The sequence below is a fragment of the Manacus vitellinus genome, unplaced genomic scaffold, assembly GCF_001715985.3.
Source record: "Manacus vitellinus isolate BGI_N305 unplaced genomic scaffold, ASM171598v3 scaffold_13_pilon, whole genome shotgun sequence".
Lineage (NCBI taxonomy): Eukaryota > Metazoa > Chordata > Aves > Passeriformes > Pipridae > Manacus > Manacus vitellinus.
In genome coordinates, this window is record NW_021938999.1 from 9,803,868 (window position 1) to 9,820,971 (window position 17,104).

At 38.9% G+C, this 17,104-nt stretch overlaps 2 protein-coding genes across 3 annotated transcripts in view; one reads left to right on the top strand and one right to left on the bottom strand.

The window, feature by feature from the left end:
* Positions 1–3,329: 3,329 nt before the first annotated feature.
* Positions 3,330–13,391, bottom strand: DUS4L (dihydrouridine synthase 4 like). 2 transcript variants are annotated; one of them, XM_018068038.2, is made up of 7 exons: positions 13,281–13,391; positions 13,011–13,145; positions 12,645–12,766; positions 9,154–9,271; positions 7,578–7,700; positions 6,190–6,416; positions 3,330–4,836 (listed from the first exon to the last, which is right to left on the bottom strand). In XM_018068038.2, the coding sequence occupies exons 2-7, from the start codon at positions 13,118–13,120 to the stop codon at positions 4,589–4,591; spliced, it is 948 nt and encodes a 315-aa protein (XP_017923527.2). In that variant the 5' UTR covers positions 13,121–13,145; positions 13,281–13,391; the 3' UTR covers positions 3,330–4,588. The 2 variants fall into 2 exon arrangements, with proteins under 2 accessions (XP_017923527.2, XP_008919577.3); XM_008921329.3 differs by lacking the exon at positions 13,281–13,391 and having other exon boundaries at positions 13,011–13,261.
* A 575-nt stretch (positions 13,392–13,966) lies between these two features.
* Positions 13,967–17,104, top strand: part of COG5 (component of oligomeric golgi complex 5) — a 182,607-nt gene continuing 179,469 nt past the window's right edge. The window contains exons 1-3 of the mRNA XM_018068185.2: positions 13,967–13,970; positions 14,317–14,456; positions 15,363–15,420. Coding sequence (XP_017923674.1) covers positions 13,967–13,970; positions 14,317–14,456; positions 15,363–15,420 — 202 coding nt within the window. The remainder of the gene's footprint in view (positions 13,971–14,316; positions 14,457–15,362; positions 15,421–17,104) is intronic.

Consider the following 17,104-nt stretch of genomic DNA (forward strand, 5'->3'; position numbering starts at 1 on the left):
CAATCCAATCTATGCAGTGGCAACAGCCTGGGTTTTAAGTAATATTTCTAACATGTTTTCATAAACATATTTGATCAGCAGCATAGAGAAAACATAACCTCTTGTCCTGGTTATTACATTTTAGCTATTTTCCTACAGTCACTATACTTTACTGAACCTGCTAAAGCATTAATACACTTTCCCTCCTTTAATTCCAGTGCAGTTTCGATTTCTGAGCTGCTTACTCAGCTCTTACTAACGCTGTAAGCTGTCCCTCCCAGTAGCCCAGCCTCATACTCACAGGACTATATTTGCTCATCCCCACTGCCAGAGACTCAGAGTCTGCTTTTTCACTTCAGGGGCTTCATAAGATCCCAGAAAAACTCACACTGCAGTTGACTGCTGTGCATTTCCACTGCAGCTGATGTGTGTTCCCCACCAAACTGGAATGAGATCAGAGGAACAGAGAGAAGCCCCCTGCAAACTTCTCCTGTTGAATGCACTCTGCCACTCCTGGAAGGAATTCTATCTGGAGCTGTAGAAGTCTGGGTTGTTAATCTAAGGCTGCCTATCTTATAGTGAACCACTGTGTGATGAATATGATACAATAAAATATATAAAAGGGCTGGCTGCTTTAGGGAAAAAACTCACAAACCTTAAAACATTACAAACCTTAAAGCATGCGGACACGTTATCCAGACAGAACTAACTCGTAATTTTATTACCCCACATATATATACAGAACAGGGGTCTGAGCTATCAGGCCAGGCCAGATGTTTCTTATCCCCACACGTACCACACACGCCCACGTGACTGCTTTCAGTCACGAAGGACAATAATGCCTCAAGCAGCTTTCCAGCTTGACCTTATGATTCTTTTCACACTCACTAATCTTAGCTCTGGCTAGCTCAGGACCACGATACCTTTGCTTTAGGATTTTCTTCTTTTATCATCCAGGTGGCCAGTGTTGTCTGTCTAGGTGCTCCTACACAAGGAATACCTTCTTCTCCCACCAGTAAGGTGACAAAGTATTCAGAAGCAGAAATAGGAAATGCCTGTGTATTAGCAGATGGTTAGAGGACTGAAATCAGACTAATTTACTGCTGAAACAATGGCAAAGTTTAAACTTGTTCTATTCTACTTTGGCTCCTATGATAGCTGTCTCATCATCACACACTGCTTTTGCCCAACCATCAACCCAAGACAGAGAAGTGACCTAAGAAATGCAACAATAGGGAATAGAGAAAATGGGATTGTATAGCCTGTGTGAGGGAGCTGGGGTTATTTCAGCAGGGTAAAGCTGCAAGAAAGTACAGCTGTTATGAGCATATGGCATTGTTGTGCAGGGTGGCTTAACATAAAGAGTGAGATCAGTTACAGGAGGCAAAGGTCCAAAATTAGGAAACAATGCTTTGTATCTTAGATTATCTGTGGAACAACTTTTAAAAATTTGAATATTAGAAAACAGGAAGACTGAGCACCTGGTGATGTTACAAGTAACACATACAAGGAAGGACTACATCTAGTGGCTTTAAACCGGAAATTAAGACTTTTTCCATGTTCATATGGTTTATAATGAGAAATATGACCATATCCTAAAACAACACTGGGAATTAAATAACTCCCATCTTTAGCAATTTATGTATATTTGAACAGTATTTTTGTTCAGAGCATGGCTTAAGACTTCAATTTTGCAGTTTATTCTATGGCAACACAGCGAAGTGTGTTCAGATACATGCAAAATTCACAAGGGAAGGCATACAATTCGTTTCACCCCCAAAAAGGGATGATAAACATCCATTGTTGACTTTTATGATGCATAAAAGGCCAGATCAAGCACTCCTTAATTATAACCAATATTAACAGCAACCTAAGTCTTGTACTTCAGGCAGAAATCCCTGTGATTGATCTCACACAGGCACAACAACTGCTGCCTTCAAAAACATCAAGTATTCAGTTCCTAAATAGGTCAAGGTATTTCAAGTCCTCTAAAATTCAACTTTCCCACTACTAGAGGAAAAAAAAATTTGTGTTGATTATATTTTTTTTCTCTGCTCCTTGTGGCTAATGGGACAGTTTGCAGCATGTAACAGTTGGTACCCAACATCATAAAAATCTTAAGAAAATGCTAACAAAAGACTTAGTTAATAATCTCACAAGTCCTCTTCTACAATTCAGCTGTATAGTTTTACTTTTTAATTTGTGGCAGAAGGCTGGAGATATTTTCAGAACTGAGGAGAACTGAGCTGCACAATAATTGGATGAACTTGAGACTGGAAATTCGACAGCACAAAATACAAAGTCATGCAGTTGGGAAGTAAGAACTTTTTCTGTAAAACTGGAAACTCATAATTTACATGATGAATATTAGTTGAGGAAAAGTGAGGCATTAGAAGAAGTATTATCTGCAGAAGATATTGCTGTGAGTTTACCTGGAATATTATACAAATTTGTGCTCATCTGATGTCAAGAAAACATCAGAATCAAGATGAGTGAAAAAATAGTTGTCTGAAGGAATGGAGACACTATCACAACAAAAAAACATTGCAGAGATTGTCTCAATTAGCCTAGGATAGCAAAGCACGTCTGTAGTTTTCCATTTATTAACACATCAGGAAGGTGATCGTATCAGAAGAGTTATGTAACTGCTGTCTGAAATAGTGAACTAGACTTGATGACTCAGGTCATGCCTTTCAAACTTTTATTCATGTCTAAATCAGTGATATGGTTTGAAGCCGGCTCCCTGCCAAGTCTCCAAACCTTACCACAAGATGTCCCGTCCCCCCCCCCTCCAAGCCTCAGGGAGAAGAGGGAAAAAACAACCAAGAAAACCTGAAACGAGAGAGAGACAGCTAAAGTGATATATATAAATATATTTACACTTATGTTACAGGTATATACAATTGAAATATATATACAATTTCACAAGGGAATGGGAAGGGGGAAGGGAAAAGGAACAAAACCAAAATAATATATATATATCCCAATTAGCAGTCAAATATCTATCCTCTAAAAGAGTTAGCAAAGAAATAGCTCACTACTCTCCTGGGACAACCGAGGGTCACTCCGGAACGATCGCCGGCAACCTCCGTCTCCCAAGGTCGGCAAGGCCAAACCAGGCCTCGCTCCCCAACACGGCAGACTCAACAGCAGGGAACCTGCACCTCCAAGCCGCCAGAAGGAAAGAGAGCGAAGGCCTCTCCTCCTTTCTTCTTATAGTCTGGCTTACGTAAAAATCGTAGGGAATACTGGGTAAATCTGGGCCCTTCCTTGGTTACAAACTGGTCACCAAGGAAGGCCTAGCCCAAACCACCACAATCAGACATATTCATAATGAAAAATGACCAAGTATTTTATGACATTGCATTAAAAAAAATGAGAGAATTTAAGATATTTAAACTATTAAATTATTTGTGAGTAGCATCAAAAGCAACCTTCCCTCCTCGAGATTGTTGCATAATTAAAAAAAAAAAAATCACAATTATATAAAACCCAAGAAATTTATTTAGAAAATTTGGAACTATTCACAAGTATATTCATAGAACAATCACAGTCAAAAAAACTAGGCAATTTTTGGTATAAATTTCTGTGTAAACATATAAAGAAAACAAATTATTTGATTACAAGTAATTGTACTGCACAGTTTTGTGACATTTCCCTTGCAGAACAAATGCAGCTGGTGTGTAATGTTTATCATCCTGTTCTAATTTTCACTATTTCACTCCTATACAGTGATTCAAAGCCAAGTGGCTGTCATGCTTTGATAAGCAACACGCCAGTGGGCAGAAAGGACTGCAAGAGCCCAACTGAGAGAATCTGTCAGCTTTTCTTTGACCTAAAAAGTTCTGGTGTGGTAGATGATAGGGATCTTGTATACAATTATAATACGGTAGATAAACAAAACTGAATTTAGTTAGATTGAACTCTCAAGTCTTGTGTTTTAATTTCAAGCTAAGTTTGTACTTAGTTTAAACTGCCTCTTCATTTTACTTTTTACTTCCTTCCATCACTGTTTATCTATTCTGTATTTCTTCTGCTATACGAAGTATGGAATTTTTCTAAGTTGTAAGTTTAGAAAGTTTTAGTCTGCAAAAGGAACATCTACTTTAAAAGAGGATAGTATGCTGGGCTTCAAAGCGTCACAGTCTTAAAGTCTGAAAATCTACTCAAATTTAAATTCAGCTTATGTCAGTTAAAGCAAAAACTTCTATAATTGTTCCCTTTGTATTCTTTTGGTCTGAAATTACTGGCATTATTTAGGAGGATTTTAGGAGGTTTCATGTAAGAAAGGCCCTAGTTTTGCAATAATATTGCTGTAAGCAATTGTCTGGTGAAAATTTAAATTACTGGAGCCTTACAATAATATACCCTCTATGTAGTAGTGCACTGTAAACCGAATTCCATATTTGTGGAATCTGGAATATTTTCTAGAGAGAAAAATGTACACATAAAAATACTAAAAAAATAAATTACCATCCTAATGATGTTATGCTGTGTTTAAAATACAATAGATAAATGTGACTAAGAAGTAGGAACCCAATTAAAACTTTAACAATGTATCAACAATTGCAAAATACAAGTTTACACAGAATTAAAATAGTTCCATTTATCACATACCATAATGGTCATTCAAGTAATCTAGTACTGCTGAGGTACTTGATAAAACATTAAAAACTTTTTTTTCTTGTTTTGAAGTTATCCTTTCCATCATGTACATTAAGTGGTGGTGGAAACATGTAAAAGGAGTTCCGTGCTCAAGAGCAATGTCAACCCAGTCCTGGATGCACTTAAAAGGTGTCTCTTCGTATCCTGCAAACATAGCTGGATTTGCCAAGAGTCCTCTAGCCACCATTATACCTTCAAATTGGAAATTAAAGCAATAAGTTACATTCTACCTTAAATTTGATGTTATATCAGAGAATCTGCAACACCTATCAACACATTACACATTCCAGAAATTTTGCAACAAAACACAGGACACAGAGCCCTTTCTTCCCTACTTTTGAAACTGCACTTAAATAGTATTTTGTTTTTACTTGCTACACACATACAAGCCTGCCCTCATAACATAAAATGATAGACACAAATATGCTAAATTTAGGGTTTTTTTGTGCAACTCAAGTCTACTCACTGACCTAGAATCCTTCTTCCAGTAAGAGCTCAATAGCTCAATTCAGTAAATATCAGGACTCTTGATCTGCAGTAAATCTTTCTGAACAAGACAACTGTAATCCCATATTGTCAGATCATTTCTATCCTAGTTTTTCTGTGATTAAGGGACTCTGTTTTCCTGCACTGTTGATATATAATCACTTAGTATTTTCTTTAAAAATAAGATGATAAAAATTGAAAAATTTCTTTTGCCATTGTACATGACAGAAAAAATCTTAATGCTTTATATTTTTGCTACTGAAGACGGTCAGCTGAACTATGAGAACATTCTTGCGCGTGATGCGTTTCCTTCCTGCTTTGTTTTGGGGGGAAAGCAGAACCGCAGTTTAGTTCAACTAATTTGTGTTTTTGCTAATAAACCACAACAGTGTCAGCAGAAACCTTCCACACGAACTTTTCCTTCTACCACTGTTCTCTATCCTGTTGCTCTCTAGTTGAAATATATTATGTGGATACAGATCACCTCTTCAAAAGATATACCAAATTTCCATATTGTCTTGAAACCAAAAACAGTTGCAGGAATCTGTTGTGACTAAGTAACTGCAGAACACAAATTTTACCACTGAAATTAGAGTGCAATGTCTCCTTGAAGCTAACCATCTCAACTGTTAAGTATCTGGCTTAACAGTATTTCTTTTTCCACTGTATTATTACCGCAAGAAATCTGCTCCGATGTTCAGGAAGTAGAGATTTCCAAGTGGAAGTTTACAGTCCTTTAAAAGATGATCAGTTCCATAAAGAGATGTAATGAGTGTCTGAAAGTCCCCCGGACTCCACTACTGAATGATGAGATAGCATAATTAAGCAAAGAGCTTTTGTAATTTGCCTCAGAAATCATTATTTGTGGCTTTGAACAGCAGTGCTCTAGTGCTCTGATGATTACAAGTGATTCTGTTTATGAGCATCTAAAACACGCTCTTTCATTTGTCTCCTCAAAGAGTGAAAATCACTCAACTCATGTCCTACTTACAGCCAAAATAAATACTTTGAAATCTGATTTGTACGTTTACTTTGAAAATAGAGTATGTTCAATCTTACCATCTGCTTCTGTCAACTGATGAACATTTTCAGCATCTTTTAAAGTTTTAACGTCTCCATTAGCCACAACAGGTATAGATATGCTTTGTTTAATTGTTTTAATTGCATCATAATGTACAGGCTGATGCCTTTCTTCTATACTTCTCCCGTGTACTGTAATCCATGAAACTCCAGCTGCTTCAGCTTTTTGACACAGGTCAACTGTTCTTTTTAAGTCCTCATGGATCCTAAAATTCCAAGGAAAGCAGTAAGTAGTAGGTTACCTGGACTATAGAAAAAGCCTTCCTCCATAAGAAGTTACCACAGATTTGTATAAATAAGAGTATAAAGACAATATTATGTTGAAAGACAGTGTTTGGGGTTAAGACATATGAGTTTAATGTATGGAAACTGCTATTTAATTTAGCATTTCCCAATTATATGACATCTCTGTAATATACATAGTAAATTTTATAGATTGAGAAGGGTACCCAAAATTCTAAACCAAACACCACAATTTTGCATATTCTGTGAAAAAAAATCCAACTTATAATAGTTCCCCTTTCCCGAAGAACTGGAAACTGAGTTGAAACTTAACTGACCAATATGCAAAAGCCACACAGGATATGTGGTGAAATAGTGAATCATGGAATGGTCATAGAATCATAGAATGGTTTGAGTTGGAAGTGACCTTAAAGACCATCTAGTTCCAGGCCCCTGCCATAGGCAGGGACACCTTCCACTACACCATGTTGCTCAGAGCCCTGTCCAACTTGGCCATGAACACTCTGAGGGATGAGGCATCCACAACTTCTCTGGGCAGCCTGTTCCAGTACCTCACCTTTCTCACAGTAAAGAACTTCTTCCTAATATCTAATCTAGACCTGCCCTCTTTCAGTTAGATGCCATTTCCCCTTGTCCTATCGCTACGTGTTCTTGTACAAAGTTCTTCTCCAGCTCTCTTGTAGCCCCCTTTAGGTACTGGAAGGTGCTCTAAGGTCTCCCTGGAGCCTTCTCTTCTCTGGACTGCACACAGAGCAATGCAAAACAAGTCTACAGAAGTTTAGAAACTGATGAACTGTGGAGAACAGCTCACAAAGTAAATTCTTGTAATGATACAGACTATGCATTGCTTTTCTTTTATGGAACCCTTTATCTTTTATATTGTACTTTTATGTTGTTTGGATTGCAAGAAAACTCTAGCCTACAGTATTTTATCTGGGTAAGGAGTCAAAGGCTGTGCTAGTTCTGCTATCTAAGTTTGGGACTACTTGCCCCAGATAGTCACATGTCAGGAAATTACTATAAAGTGTAATAATACATTAACAGAATGTTATAACTATTACACTAAATTGTTTCTTTAAAAAAATAAAAAGGATTCTTCCATATACCACTGAAGTTAGACCTACCTTATTTTAATAGACACTGAAAATTTAGGGTTGTCGATCTGATTTCGTACATGTCTCACCATATCTTTAACAAGTTCTGGTTTATTTATTAAGCAAGCACCATAACCTTCTGCCATGGCCCATCTTTAAAAGAAAAAGAACATTTGTATTCTAATTTGAAAAAATGCAGATCAATTTCAGTCAAATACATCAAATTTCTTTCCTTATGACCTTCAGAAACCCATGTGGTTGAATAACAAGAGATAGTACTGGCTGTACATTGATTATTTGTTTGCAGTTTCATAACATTATTTAGATCCTGGTTCAGTCTGCATTGTGCTGTTAGAACTTTGGACAAGTTACTGATCTCTTTCAGTTCAATTTTCTGTCCACAAAATGGACTCACAAGGAAGATAAATTAAAATTTAATCAACAATGGTTTAGATCATACATAAAATAAATAGTTTGGTGTTTCCCCTTCTATTGGATCATGGATTTCTTCTAAACAGAAAATGACTTTGGATTGAAAAGTAAGATTTTTGAAGTGCAAGTGAGGATATTATTTCTGTTCTCTCTCAACTGCAAAACACTATTTAGATTGGCAGGAAATAACCTTTGCTTCCAGTTAAGAGCAGCAGTTTTTTTCTTAAATAGTTTTTTTTATAAAGGTACATGAAGTGCACAAACTTTTGTTATTTTCAAACCAATATGCAGAAGAAACAAAGGACTCAAATGTAAGCATATATTTTTGGCCTAAAAGGAAGTTATAGGTTGGCATACTTAATGGTAGTTAGCTTAGGAAAAAAAATACACTTCCATTCCGAAGTCTCAGATCTCTCCAGGAAAGATTTTTCTCAAATACTGTAATTTTAAGTCAAGACAACCTAATTAGAATAGAGAAATTAAATATTTGTACCATATTATTATATTTTAATTTCCTATCTTATTTTTCAGGTCTTCATTTAGAAAAACACTGCCTGACAAACGTGTAATAGATGATTCTTAATTGAACCAGTTAGCAAGGATCTTCATTTGTTCATGACTACTCTGTTTCACTGTTAAGACAAGTGAGAAGCAGATCACTAATTTGCTATACTTATAAATCTAATACAAGATAGAAGAAATTGTTTTCTGCACTTCCTGAATAACGTAACCTGTATAATTTTATATTAGAGACTATCGTTCACTTGCAGAAGTTTGAGACATCAGGCACTTGCCTCATTGTTTTGGGAATTGCCACATCATTTCTCAAAACACTCTCCAAATTATTTGCAGCAAGCTCTTTTTGGTAATGCATATTTAACAGCTGTTGAGAAGGGATGGACACTTCACTTCTGAGCCAACACTGAGTATCTCAGAAATGAAAAAAGGCAAGTTGGTAAAGAGACATGCTTTTCCCAGTCTCACCATGGTGACAGGCATCTCAGAACACTCAGAACAGTGTCTTGCCACATAGACATCTCTGACAGGTTAAAAAGCTGTTTCTCTCTTGAAGTCTATTTTTAGGTTAAGACAGAAATTACTACGAAAATGAGGACCAGCATTCTTTAGTCTCAAATTATTTCATCGTATTTACCCATCTTTTTCAAAACTTTACCTCTGAGGACAACCACAGTTTAGGTCTATTCCATCTGCAAAAGGACAGACGATACGTGCAGCATCACACAAAACCTGTGCTTCTTTAGCAGCGAACTGAACAATCAATGGATGATCACCTACTCCAATGAAAAGATATTTAGAGATTTAAAAATTCCCAGAAAATAAAAAGAACAAACTCTAAATTTTGAATGGTTTTTTGTATATTGAACAGCTGTCCGACCATGGTCCTGGGCAACCAGCTCTAGGTGACCCTGGGTGAGCTGGGGGGCTGGATAACATGACCCACAGAGGTCCTTCTAAACTTGACTGTTTTATGGTTCTGCAAGCCCCAGATCACAAATAAATAAAGGCAGCTTACTAGGTGATACTAAATGAGTATGTCTATTAAGAGAGGTAGAAATTCAGACAAATATATGTGCCCTACACAGCTGCTGGCTCAACATACACTTTTTCTGACTGAAACCAGTCAGTTGATTATCTTCCACAAAGATCACCTATGAAACTATGTATTCTCTACATTTCAGCAGCCTTCATGCTTCCCCTCCTAGCCTGCCCCTTCTTGTCTGCATGCTGCTCCTTTGCTGTGCTGACATGGCTGTCTGTCTTGCCAGGTGGGAAACTTGCTTACAGAACCAAAACCCTTCAGAAAGGAGCTAAACCACCCACAAGCTTTGCCCTTCCTCATCTCATCCCATCTTTTTCCTCTTCTGTGCCAGCATGGCTGGTTTTTATCCACAGTGTGATAAGCAGAGTTGGAATGAGTGCACATGCACAGAGGCAGCTTCAGCAACTTTGTCTCAAGTGAGAAACCAAAGTGTCAGTGCTCCTCAGCTTGGGTCTGCTGAACTACTTCTGATTTACTAAGCCCCTGCAGAGAGCCAGATGGTCATTTGGAACATGCTCTCCTCTTTTACAGCTACTGCATTACATTAAAGGCATCTAAAAATACCTCAAGCAGTCTTAGCACTCACTTTCTGTATGAACAAGTGCTGCAGTTAAGAAGAGGGGGGATATCTGAGCACTAATGGAAAGAGATGATCCAACAAATACACAGAGCAAGTGCACTTCTAGCAGTGAAGAGATCACAAGTGCTTCTGAAGATTTTTTTTTGTTTTAGAGGAAAGTAAATAGTTCTTGAAGTAGTGGAGCTTAAGTCAGAAAGGCCAGCAGTACCCTCTCAATCATGCTGAGACACTTCTAGGAGTTATCTAAAAATCCAGCAAGCAAAAAATATCCCATGCATATTTTCAAAACAGTGTCCATTTAATACAGTGCTGTAGCTGAAGATTTACATCGTTATAGCTAATATTTTAGAATAATCCCACACTCCTAGATTTTTTTTGTTGAGTATTAAGTGATAAACATACTGAGTCTAGCCATACAAAATTTTTTAGCAGCAGCCACAAAGAGCATGTATCTCTATCTGAGAAATACATAACAGAGAAACATTAACCCAGAAGAAAACAGAAAAGAGAAATTTCAAACATACTCTGCTAATTAGAAGACAAAATCCCCAAGCAGCCAGCAAGGTAAACATAGAACCACAGAAAATGTATAAATGCTAATAATGTAAATACTATAATCTGGGCAAAGTATGAGGCAGTGTTTTAGAGGCCTATAAAATTAAGGCCAGCGTGAAAGAAGGGAGAAGGGAAAAGATGTTGTTTACAACCCTTAAACATTTAATTCTGTACCCCTTGTTATCAGGTAGCAAAGGTACAGCATGTAGCTGTAAAGGAGAACTTCTTTTCCCTGTCCCTGCACCCCTCAGAATATACATTTCGGACCTGTGGAACTTCAGTGCCACCAGACTTCAAGTAGATCAGAAGTGTAACTAAATTCGAAGGGGACTAACTAGTAACTGTGGACCTTTGAGCCATATATACTGTCAGTTATGTTCTTACTCATTTATTTTTACACACAATGAATTATTCATGCTTTTTTTGAAGTTCAATTCTACTAATAAGAGTGTCTACCTGTGTTTCCCCATGTGACTTTTCTCTGTAACTGCTCTGTTCTATTTGAATAATGCACCATAGTAGTCAGTGCATTTCAAATAATGAAAGATACTTCCCCTATTGAATATACTTATGAAACCAGAAATTCTGTGGTCGGAATAGATTAAATCATCACGCTTCATAGATCCTACATGCTGATCTTACTAGCCCATTAGCAGCACTCTTCATTCTTTGTTGCAGCTTATACCGGTTCATTCCTTGTTATACTGTTCTACTGCAGTCACTTCACGTCAGCAGATCTCGTGCTTTACAGCCATAACTCTACAATTCCTTATACTCCTTATTTCTGTATGTGTTCTGGTTATGTTTCATTACCATGCCTGAAGCTTTGCTTCTCCCCATTGACCCCAGCCATGCTTCAACTTCCCAGTCTTTGTGCCTTCTTGCTCTCAACATCTCAAGTTGTCCATCAACAACCCCTTCCACTTTCCACTCCAGCTAATATGAAACCCTGCTTCTTTTACAAATCCTTGATTCCACCGTATCAATGTCTGGTCTATTAATTTTTTTGCCTTTAGCAAAACTCTTGATTTTGCTATAGACCAGAAAATTTTTCCCAGCAATGAGTTAAATGTTTGTAACTAAAACACACCTGAAACAATTGCTGGGAAAAGAACCTTGCTGCCATCTTGTACTTGGTCTGGCTGGGATGGAGTTGATCTTCAAATTTATTTAAAGTTTGTTTATAGCAGCCTGTGTGGTGCTGCAGTTTGGATTTTGTGACAAAACCAGTGTTGATAATTCACAAATTGTTTTGGCGATTGCTGCAAAGTACTTGCACAGTGCCAAAGCTTTCTCTTTTTCTCACTCTGCCTTCCCCTGCCCCCAGCAAACAGACTGGAATGGGCAAGAAGTTTGTAGTGGACACAGCTGTGACAGCTGACCCAAACCGGCACAAGGAATATTCCATGCTGTATAACATCAAGCTCAGCAACAAAACTGGAGTGGTACGGGAAGAAGAAAGTGGGTTGGGACATGGAATTTGTGTTCCAAGGTGGCTGTTGCTTTGAAACTGGCTGGGCATTGGTCTGCCAGTAGAAAGTGATTGCCTTTGCATCACTTGTTTTTTTTTCCCTCTTTCTTTCCTTCACATATGAAGCTGCCTTTATTTTGACCCATGACTTTTTCCTGCATTTGTTCTTCCCCTGTGCTGTTGGGAGGATGGAGGAGGAATGAGTGAGCAGCTGTGTGGGTGCATGGCTGCTGGCCAGCTATGTGTGGTCAACCTATCATGGATCCACGTCAGTTTGGAGGCCTTGATTTCAGGTGGAGCCAAGGTTTTCCACTATTTCATTTGACCTACTATCACTGGATTGTGCTTACTCTCACCTAGAATTTTTACAATCAATAAGACACAGTATACCAAAACTGTTAACAGATGTCAAGTTGTGACAGACTTCATATACTTGGCCGATTTGGCTTATCACCACTTAAAACAGTCTGACAAGGCAATGGTTTATTAAAGAAATACCTTTGTTTGTTGTGAATTCGCTGTCTCTTGCTTTTCCAGATCTCACAAAATCTGCTGCCACTATCATCGGTGTGTAACACAAATCGCAACTGTATTTCCTAACCAAGGTTCTGAAAGCCAACCTGCAGACATAAGAAAATTAGGAGGTAAATTGTAAAGGCATTTTTCTGATGAGCTGTTCTAAAATGCTGTTGACATGCAGTACCGTGGGGGTGTTCAGTTATAATCGTAAGATAAAACATGTCCCATGTCTACCCCTGTTTTAAATAATTAAAAGAGAAAAAGATAATCACACTTGTTTTTACAGTCAAGATAAACTTCCTCAGAGAAAATGCACTGAAATCAGCTGACATGACAGCTACTTACTTTGAATAGCGGACCATGGGGGCACATATCTTCACAACTTGCCCAGAACGAAACAAATCCATGGGATCTTTTCGTCTGCATTCTTTAGCTTCTGTGGTGTCACCAATCATGTATAATTAACAGTCCTTTTGGCATCTGGAAAAACAAACAGCGTTTGAAACGTAAGTAATTCAGTTGCTTCTCACAGGCCGTGCTGCAAACATCACTCTTTGAACTGTGGCGGCAAAAAAAAAAGCGTTCCGGTGAAGCGTCCCGCAGGACATCGCTCACTCGCACGGCGTCAGGAAAAGGAAGTCCCTCCGCAGGAGGCCCCGCCGTGTCCCGGCTCCCGCGCCCTCCCGCCGGGATCACCACGTGCCGCCGCCGCCCGCCCCGCCCCGTCGCGCCGCCTTCGCCATCATCGCGCGCGCCGCGTCCCGGGAGTGACGCGCGGGCTCCGGCACCGCGCAGCATGGAGGAGGCGGGGGGCGCCCCGGCCCCGGCCCTCGCCGAGCTGCGGGGGCGACGGTGAGGCGCGGGCTGGGGGCACTGCCGGCACAGCCCCCGACGGCCGCACCGCCGCGGGGGCCCGCCCGCGGCGGCCCGGGAAGACGGAGGTCCTCGGCGAGGGCGGTGTGCGGGCCGGGGCGGTGGAGCCCGGGGAGGGGCGGGCAGGGAACCCCCGCGCTCTGGAGTCACGGAAAGTTTTGGGTGGCGGGGAGGGAGCGGCGGCCGGCGGGCCGGGGGAAGCGGCCCCGAAGGGAAGGAGTGCAGTGGAAGGAGAGGCGAGGGTGCTCGATGGAATTTGTAGTCGGTGTCTGGGAACCTGGGTCTTGCTTGATCCACAGTCATCATTGCAGTATCATTTCTTAATGGTTTTATAAACTCACACTGTTGTGAAAGTCTGGTATGATTTCATGAAGTTGTGCCTTGTGCCACGTGTCAGTTCCTTGGAGGTGACTGGCGTGTGTTTGGTTATGGGTACAAGCTCAACAGCCTCACCCTGATTAATGCTGTAAAGTTTGAAAAAGAAGACACTGACCCTTTTTAGTATTTTCCACTCAAGGTTGTCGGCAATAAAGGAACAGGAGTCTTTACCACCATTTCCAAAAAAACCCCCAAAATACAACAAACCCAAACCCCAACCTCATTTATCGGCTCCAAACCTGTTTTTCTTGTTTGTGGTGCTTTCTCACATTTGTATTATGTGATGAAGACAACATACACTGTGAAATCAGAGGAATCGAAGGTCAGATAACTAACTGTACATTCTAAATATTATTTAACCGTTCTGATGCGTGAATATAAAGTCTAAATCTTTTTTCAGAATGTTATGCTGACTTCTTCAGAGAAGACTTTGATGTGAAAGCTTACACTTCCCAGTCTATCCATCAGGCTGTGATAGCTGAGCAACTGGCAAAACTTGCGCAAGGTATTAGCCAGTTGGATAAAGAGCTGCATGTACAAGTAAGTTTAAAGCATACCTGTTATTCTGGGGTGATTCATATAAAATATTTAAAAATTCATTAATCTTATGATCTTGTGAGTTCTGAAATTGCCCACTGTGCTCTGCAAGTAGTAACTAAAAGTACAACTTCCAGCTAAACTATTAGTAATTCTGAAAAGTCAATTAAGCCCATGCTTCCTATCAAGAAGCCACATACAGTTTCAGTTGCTGTAGTCTGTATACTGAGATACATATCTCTGCAGTCTCTCTGTGTGCTACTCTTCTTTGCAAGAATGTTCCTTGAGTCTTTCCAAATGGTCATGTCAACTGACAGATGTTTTGGAATGACATTGTGAGCAGATAGGGAGAACTTGCACCCTTTCATTCTCTGCTGGAAAGTAGCTAGACTTACTTGTAGCTAGGCGAATATAAAACCTATGTTAACGCACCTCTACACCTTTAGAAAGGAACTATGAATCCACAGTGGACCTTGCAATGGGTTTGTGTGTAGTTTCATAACCTGCTTCCTGCTTACCCCGCTGGCCAGTTCTTTGGGAACTAGTTTCTAAATGTCATAAATACAAAAAAAAAAGTAAATATACGTTATTGTTGTGTGATTAGTAAGTTCACATTTACAATTACATATGAAGGTGTGTTGAAATGTAATTGCTCTGTTGGTTTTAATTAAGTTGTCAGGTACACTGATCCTCTTCTTGTTCTGAGCTTGCTGCTTTTGTGAATTAAAACCCTTGTGTTCTGAAAACCCCTTCATCTTTAAGATGTACCTGCTTTTTTCTGTGTCTGCCTGATGTAAGGCTGGTGATACTTAAATACTTAAAGTAGGAATGATGACGATATATTTAATCCTCATTTTAAGTGCATGGCCCCATTTTTCTCTGTTGATTTCTGTATTCTGTTTTTTTAAGGTTGTTGCAAGACATGAAGATCTATTGGCCCAAGCAACTGGAATTGAATCCCTGGAAGGTAAGTACTGTTATATTATCCTTGCTATTCCTACAGTGCAGGAAGCATTTTTAGAATCTGTGCAGGGAATATCATTCACTGCCAACTTTGGCCACTCATGTTGAGGCTAGAGATCTGGCTTCTGAGAAGTAACGTGGCAGCTTTTTTTTTTAATGTCAGTAGATGGAGCTCCAGGGAGAAGATTTGGCTGATAGTTATCTGTAGTGACTGCTTCACAGGAAAATGTATTTCAATAATTAGTTCTGAGGAACTTTAGCAATCAAGCCTTTTTTGGCCTTTTAAAATATTTTCCTAAATAAGCCTAATTTTGTTGCAACATTGGCAGATATCTGTTGTCGTAAGCACCACTTTATGTTGCATATGAATGTGATGCATAGTTTGCATATCTTAACCAAAGAGGCTTTAACACATAATCTAAACTGTGTTGAGATATTTTTTCCTTATAAAGGGCTACTAAGTTAGATACATACCTTTGTTTTATTCCACTGTTTTGAGATCTGGTTTTGAACATAAACAGCTGACTTTCAAAGACCTTACTTAGGAGCCACTGAATCTGTATAGAAAATGGTTGCAATATATTGGCCTCATGCCAGGAGCTCATTAAACCTGCCATTCTGCTCTTTATCTCTTGCTGGGAACTTCATATGGTTTTGTTCTGTTTTGGGTTTTTTTTTGTGCAGACAGATACTTACCTCTGTGAAATGCTAAATTGCATATCCTGTCAGCTCCAAGCATATCCCCTTTTCCCCTTCCATTTTGTAACTTGCTAAGTAATTTATCTTTGTTCCTTTTTTTGCTTTCAGGTTTTGGCATAACCAGAGTTTCTGGTTACTGACAGTTATAGTATATCCTTAGCCTTTGGAACTTCTTGGATACAGTATTTGATTGTCAGCATTTGTCTATAGCTGTAAAATTAAACAGGTGGCTACTTAATCTAGCAATGGTGGCTGCTGAATAAGTTTTCAAACAGTTGGAGAATCAAGCATAGAACACTGAAATATGTGTTCATTCTCCAAATAAAATGTAGTAAATCTCGTGATTGATAAATAACGTTCAGTCACGATCTTCAACAATTTGTGCTCAGTGAAATTGTATTTTCTGAAATTATGGTTGTATCTGAAAGCATTCCTTCCTAAAACTGCTCTGAGGAAAGAATGATGTACTTCAAAACAGCTATTCAGTTAGAAAAGTTTTCTGTAAGGCAGGTGTGGTAAATAATGCATGTTTTACAATAATAAACCCAAGTAAAATAAAATCCAATTCACCTAAAATTTGTTGAAATTAGTCCATTTACTTAGGGTTATGTTCTTAAAGGAAACACTGAGTCAATCTTAATGAGAAAAGAAAATGTGGATATCAATGGATTTTTTAATTATGAAGTTAGAAATGCATAGCTTTTGGTATGTTTGCCAAGAAAGTTAGCAATTGAAGATCATGGAGCTAATTTACAGCACGCATAGTCATTTGGTTGTATGAAAGTGAATCTCATTAAATATTTCAAATTAATACACCCAGCTTGTAGAGTCCTTTCTTTTTCTGGCTTGCCCACTTTTTTAATGGTACACTGATCTGGAATACTGCAACAAATGTGGATACAGCCTTCCCAAATCTTCGTTCGCAAAGCCTAGCCATGAATGAATAGATCTGGAATACGTATTCTTCTCTGTCTAGTGGTAGTTCTATA

What these genes read in the sequence shown, in the direction of transcription:
- DUS4L (XM_018068038.2), bottom strand. Translation starts at nt 13,120, where the DNA reads ATGATTGGTGACACCACAGAAGCTAAAGAATGCAGACGAAAAGATCCC. An exon ending in CCCATGGTCCGCTATTCAAA is followed by an intron (nt 12,767 to 13,010) that starts GTAAGTAGCTGT and finishes TTATGTCTGCAG; the next exon opens with GTTGGCTTTCAGAACCTTGG. An exon ending in TCAGTTGACAGAAGCAGATG is followed by an intron (nt 4,837 to 6,189) that starts GTAAGATTGAAC and finishes TCCAATTTGAAG; the next exon opens with GTATAATGGTGGCTAGAGGA.